Here is a 6,677-nt window from a genome sequence, read left to right on the forward strand (position 1 = left end):
AGCCTTAGAAGGAGTAACGCGCCTCCGTCCGGGTGCCCACCGAACCGGTTATTCGTGCCTGAGGGGTTAAGGTCCGACGTTATCCGGTGGGGTCATTGTTCCAATGTGGCTTGCCATCCAGGAATTGGACGCACTAGGTTTCTAGTTAACCAACGATTCTGGTGGCCCGCCATGGCTCGGGACATTCGGGATTTTGTTTTGGCCTGTTCAGTCTGCGCTCGTGGTAAGACTTCCAATCGACCTCAGAGGGATTACTTCAACCGCTGTCTGTCCCTTCGAGACCCTGGTCCCACATCGCGCTAGAGTCACGGCCCTGCCTCCCTGGGCAATACGGTTGTTTTGACCGTATGTTGCTCATTTCATCCCCTTACCTAAATTACCATCTGCTAAGGAGACAGCGGTTACTGTCGTTGATCACGCTCTTTCGCATTCATGGCCTGCGTGGTTTCCGACAGGGGACCCCAGTTTTATCCAAATTTTGGAAAGAGTTTTGTCGCGTTTGCTGGGGGCAAGCGTTAGTCTGTCTTCTGGTTTCCATCCTCAGAGCAACGGCCAGACTGAGCGGGCCAACCAAGATCTGGAAAGGGTGTTGCGATGTTTGGTGGCGCAGAATCCCACTTCCTGGTGTCAACAACTCTCGTGGGTTGAGTACGCACATAACTTCGTTACCAGTGTCATCCACGGGCCTCTCACCATTTGAATGTAGTCTAGGGTACCAGCCACCTATCTTTCCTAGTCTGGCAAGTCGGGTTCCTCTGCCCACGATTCGTCCAGAGGTGCCAACTTGGAGAAGGGCCCGAGAGACCCTCCTCCGTGTGGGACGGCGCACTAAGGCTCATCGCCACCGGTCAAAGCCTTCACACGTCGTTGGTCAAAAGTGTGGCTTTAACTAAGAATATTCCTCTCCGCCCGTCTGTAATAAACTTGCTCCCAAATTCATTGGCCCGTTTCCTGTCACCAAAGTTCTTAGTCCGGTGACAGTCCGCCTCAAACTTCCTCCAGCGTCAGGAGAATTCATTGTTTCATGTTTCTAAATTAAAACCTGTTTTTCATTCACCCCTTAATCCGCGTATGGTTCCTCCACCGCCGCGTCGTAGGCGGGAACCAACATATTCGGTCAATCGCATTCTGGACTCAAGGCGGAGGGGACGTGGATTCCAGTACTTGGTGGACTGGGAAGGTTACGGTCCAGAGGAAGAAGTTGGGTTCCTGCCAGGGACATTCTGGATCACTCTCTTATCGAAGGTTGGCTGGGAACCAGGGGCGCTCTTAGGAGAGGGGTACTTATTGTCTCATCTTGTGTGTCTGTCTGTTATGTGCAGAAAACTCTAAGTTTGTGATCGCGATCTGATCAGCCCCAGCTGTGGCTCATTATTAAGGGCTATTTAAGACCAGCTAACACCGCTCTCATTGTCAGATCCTCACCGTTGTCCTGAGTTCCTGTTCTGACGTTTCTCCGTTTATCGGTATTCGGATTGTTCCTGCTTCAGAGGATTCGCTTGGATTGACGGCCACTGCGTTCCTGCACCCGCTTTCCATCCTCGCTGCTGCACGAGCTCCACCGCTATCAGTGACTCTCTCTTTTGTTTATCTTCTAATAAACTATCATTCTCCATAATTGAATCCTTTCTTGATTTGCGTGACAATTTTAGCAAACTCTAAGAATGACACGTTATATATATATTTTTTTCATTTAACATCTAAAATGTTTTGTTTTGACCTTTTGCTAATTTGTCTATCAATGCAAAAATCTTGATATTCCTTCCCTTACAAAACAAAAAGCATGTATTAAAATAAATAAATAAATGTGAATCTATTAGAATATTTATTTTAAATTAAATGTTTAAAAAAGTACAACAACAAAAAACCTACAGAAAAATATATTCAAAACACCCAACCGTAGCAAAAGCGTTGATATTCATCCATTTTGACAGGTGTTTTTCAGAGATCCCTATAATAATAATATTTATTGTATCTCGTCAGAGTAAATGAGAAACCACAAGGCAGTAATACTGTAAGATGGAAGCAAATTAAAATTCTTGACACTTTTTCACTACAACCTACAACTCTCACCTCCCATACATTGACTTCATCAGAACAAAAACTAGAGTACAGTAATACATCTGTCTTCGCAGAGTACAAGGCAAAAAAAAAAAAATCACAAATTCCAATTATCAGAAGAATGAATCCCAGTCGGTCTTTCAATCAGCCTTGAAGGGCCTGCAATTCGTCAGAGACATCAGAGATGCCACAAAACCACCAGCATACCAGGAAATATGACCCCTCTGTCCAAGGGTTAAATACAGAACAGTCTGTGGTCATTGGGCAGTCTGCAGTTTTTTTGTGCTCACCAATCCAGTGCCAATGGCCAATCCATCACCAGAGTACACATGCTGCTTACCTCTGGGCGCTGGTTTACTCCCTCTCTCTAAATATTAGAGTACGTGCCTATATTTATGATGTATATTTCTGAATACTGCAGTAATAACTGTCTTCTTGTACTTGATTCAGCACTTGAATGGTTTTAAATATGAACATCTATAGAAGGTGCTCAGCGTCATTCACACAGCATTTCAGACTCATTTAAGTAAAATATGCAATAAACATTAATTTAACAACATTAGATGTAAGCCTAAAAAATGTAACTGAGAAGAAACATAATGATTTTAACGGAAAAACATCAAATTCAAACTAAATTTGAAACGCAGTGGGAACAGGAATTTTTTCGCTGTAAATTTTACAGGAATTTACAATTTAACAGGTTTAAAATCATGTTAATTTTTACAGTGTAGCTGTCATGTGAATGTTCCCTTTACAGGCTTGAACTGATGGCAAATTTAATATGTCTTTGTATTTACTTTGAAGCTTGTGATCATGGTAAAGGGTGGTACATTTCCGAAGTATGCTATGTGTCATGATTGAGAGGTCTGAGGCGTGCGGATCCATTCGCTGGCTTTTATTGAGGAAAGGCATGGACAAAGCAGGCAGGCGTCAAATCACAGCAAAAAGGAGTATTAGAGGCAAGGCAACAACAGAGTCCAAAAAACAGGCAGGGGTCGGGTCGGGCAGCAAACAATCAGAGTATCAAAAGACAGGCAGGGTCAAAACCAAAGAATCTAAGACTCGGGAAAAACCTGCAGGTGAGGGGCCTGATACAGTATGTACGTTTTAACAGGAAGTAGCAGAAGGGCGTGATCACAGATCACCCAGAGGTAAGGGCTCCCTCTGCTGGCTTGGTGACACTATGGTATTCGGCCAATCACTAAGCATTGGTTCAGCTGCCGGGGCATAGAACTATAAAAATGTACGGTATTTGAAAAATAATGCGTTTTTTGAACATTAAATCATGTCAAAATATTATGTTACAACAAATACCTAAATACATTTGGATCTGAGTAGTTTTAAATAAAGCATGTAATTTGTTGGTCATTCTGGAAAACTGAAAACTCTCAAACACCTATCCAAATCAATGTACATACATGTAGCTTTAATACCAGTACAAAGTGCATATTAACGCTCAATCTTTAGCTTTTGTCGATTGTGGTTTGAGCTTGTTCCAGAAATATGTGCTTGCATGAGGTACGTATGTAACCTCATGCTGATATATATAGACATCAGCAAGCAAAGAAAGAATGCCAGAGTTCATCCTTTTATTTTCATCTACAGTACTTGCTATGATCATCTACAACTGATATCGTAAGCCGTTCTTAAATAATGCTTGAAATATAATTTAACAAAGACATTTGGTGATACACTTTTAAATGTAATGATCAGTGGAGAGATCAAATTATTTTATCTACTGGCCTAGCGAGGAGTTATTTAGCCAAAAAAACATTTCATTGGTTAAAAAATAGTTTCTCATATATATAATAACACTTTTTCTTCTAAAACACAGGTAGGTCGAGATAATTCATGTTGTAATGGGTAAATGTAATACAATGCTGACAGAAGGTATGATCAAAAATGTTAAAAGAGTTTGATTCACAGGTCCCAAAAATATGCTAAGGTTTGATTATTATGTATTTTATCAAAGTAAATGTCAAATAACAACGTGGCACCTGCAGTCATATAGTATGATGGAAACAACTTCTTGTCACGCCTCCCCTACGACCTACAACTCCCATTTGCTGACTGCTTCTTCAGAACAGAAAAGATCTAACCAGAGCACAAGGCAAAGAGAAAATTACAATTAAAACCTAACAATTGCACGAATGGATCCCAGCCAGTCTGTCAATCAGCCTCCAGGAGCCTTCGATTTATCTGATAAATCAGTAATGCCTACAGTACCACCACCAATATACCAGGACAATCCTGCTGGATATCCTCCTTCCTTTCCAAACCAGCCGGTCCCCCAGGGCCCCTACACCCAGGGGCCATATCCAGGACAAACTGTGGTTGCTTCACAGCCTGCAGTTTTTGTGACCCCTTCTCCGATGACCAATCTGGTTCCAGATTACCTGGGTTACTCCATCTTCACCATGCTGTGCTGCTGTTTACCTCTAGGCATTGCTGCAGTGGTTTACTCCTGCTCTGTAAGTATATTAGTCCATGTCCTTTCCTTTTATTTAATTAGTTTTATTATTAGTTTTTTTGTGGCCCTAAGCAGAATTTTATTTATGGGCCACACTGCTGCCAATACGACCTCTGATCTCCGTCAATGCTTTATTAATTGCTATCGCTATAAATCTAATACAAACATTACTGATTGAATTTGTTGTAGCCGTTTTGCTTACATTGTACCAATGTCTGCCTGGTATGTTTTTTACCCTTCTATGATTGTCTGTAATAGTAGCAAACCAATAAGAGTAGTCAGGTGTTTATTTGCACTTTAATATTCAAAGTCTTATAGTACTAACTAAATGGCATACTGTGGTAAACTGAAAAGTAGCTAAATATAACAGCAGACAATGCATTTATGGAACAGAACGTCAATTTAACAACATAAATTATTAAACAGAGCAGCAAGTCAACTGTACATCTAAAACAACAACTCTTAAACTATAACTAGTTAACTGAGGCAGGATATTGGAATATAACAGCATATAACTTATAAGCTATGGTTATATTTATATTAAAAGTTCTTTATGGAACCATTTAGACAAAAACAAAAATGTCATCATGAAGCACCTTTTATTTTTAAGGATGTCGGTTTCAGACATTTAGACAGTCTAAAATATCATAAACGATATTTGTAGTTAAATGCACAGTGATTTATAAGGAAAACGAAAATTACAATTCGATTAAAATTTGCTGATGTGTTTTATACATATCAAATACTGTGTAAATTTACTATGTTCTTCTCCCAGTTCACTGGCCACTTACATTAATGTATTTTGGGAGAAATGGGTGAATTACGTGATGTTATTCTGATTGATCCACATGACGGTGTTCAATGCGCATTATATACTGCTCAAAAATATAAAAAAAAACACATCAGATCTCAGTGGGCCAATCTCAAATGGGATCACTAAGCGCCATCCGATGTTATTGATTCCTTTTATTCATCCATATTCATTTGTCTAGCCTGTAGAGGTCTGTCCCTTCATGGATATGCCTCCCCAAACCATCACTTACCTCCAGATCATGCTCAATGTTCAGCATAATGTTCTCCACGGCTTCTCCAGAGCCTTTCACATCTATCACATCTGCTCTCATCTGAAAAAAAACCCCACAGATTTTTTGGCGCAAAGAAAACAAAAGTAACAGTTTACTTTTCTTTGTCTTTGGAATACAATTTTTTCGGTTTACAATTCTTTCATTTTGCAAAATCTACACCTGATTTTATTGCAGTGTACTTCTTCCATCAAATGGAATACTAAAATGACATGTTTAACTAAAGCTGGGTACACACAAAAATATTTTTTTAATCTTATAAGACTTTTTGACATCTCTTTTGAGAACTTCCCCATCTACCACTGGCTCAAACAAATGGGAACAAAACTAACTTAGATCATCATAATTTCATAATTGTTTTCACAGACTCGAGATGCCAACTACTCAGGACAGCGACAATTGGCAGAAAAGAACTCCAAAATAGCACGCACCCTGAACCACATCGGCCTTGGTATTGGCCTCACTGTCATTATAATAATAATTATCACCCAGGCTTTGAACAGATAAAAGCTGATGCAGAATCCAAACAGATTTGTTTTTCTGTATTTGAAATGTTGCTTGTTCAATTTACCTTTATTCTCATATGTTTAAGGTGTATTATTGTGTGTGAAACAAAGAAAAAATAAACATAAAATTATCATCTTTTTTTACAATACAATACAAAATTTTATATTATAGGTACATGTATGTACAAATCTATCTAGCTGCTTTTGTAAGTTGCGTGTAAGTCATATATGGTGGCTGGTTAAACAGGTAAACCACATTTTTCTTTCTGCCGCTGCAACACATTCGATAATGTTAAGGCTTTGTGAGTTCCCAGCATGCATTGCAGCATGAATAAATTATGCGATTACTGTTATAGGATTATTGTGATTATTTGTTATTTTATCATTATTGTTAGTTATTTGTTGTACTGTGATGTAAAAGGCTCTTCTTTTTAACATTTATTAATAGACACTAGTCTTGAGGTTAGTGTGTCTAGTTTTCAGGCCCAGACTATGTTCAACCCCCACATTCTTTTTTTCTGGATATTTTAATATTGTCTATGAGCAGAATGAGTAGTC

At 39.4% G+C, this 6,677-nt stretch overlaps 1 protein-coding gene across 1 annotated transcript; it reads left to right on the forward strand.

Annotated features, from left to right (window-relative positions):
• Positions 1-3,913: 3,913 nt before the first annotated feature.
• On the forward strand, positions 3,914-6,426 carry LOC122360969 (proline rich transmembrane protein 1B-like). The gene is made up of 2 exons (XM_043261835.1): positions 3,914-4,532; positions 5,980-6,426. Exons 1-2 carry the CDS (start codon positions 4,212-4,214, stop codon positions 6,118-6,120), a joined length of 462 nt encoding a protein of 153 aa, XP_043117770.1. The 5' UTR covers positions 3,914-4,211; the 3' UTR covers positions 6,121-6,426.
• Positions 6,427-6,677: the final 251 nt, after the last annotated feature.

The sequence above is a fragment of the Puntigrus tetrazona genome, chromosome 16, assembly GCF_018831695.1.
Source record: "Puntigrus tetrazona isolate hp1 chromosome 16, ASM1883169v1, whole genome shotgun sequence".
Lineage (NCBI taxonomy): Eukaryota > Metazoa > Chordata > Actinopteri > Cypriniformes > Cyprinidae > Puntigrus > Puntigrus tetrazona.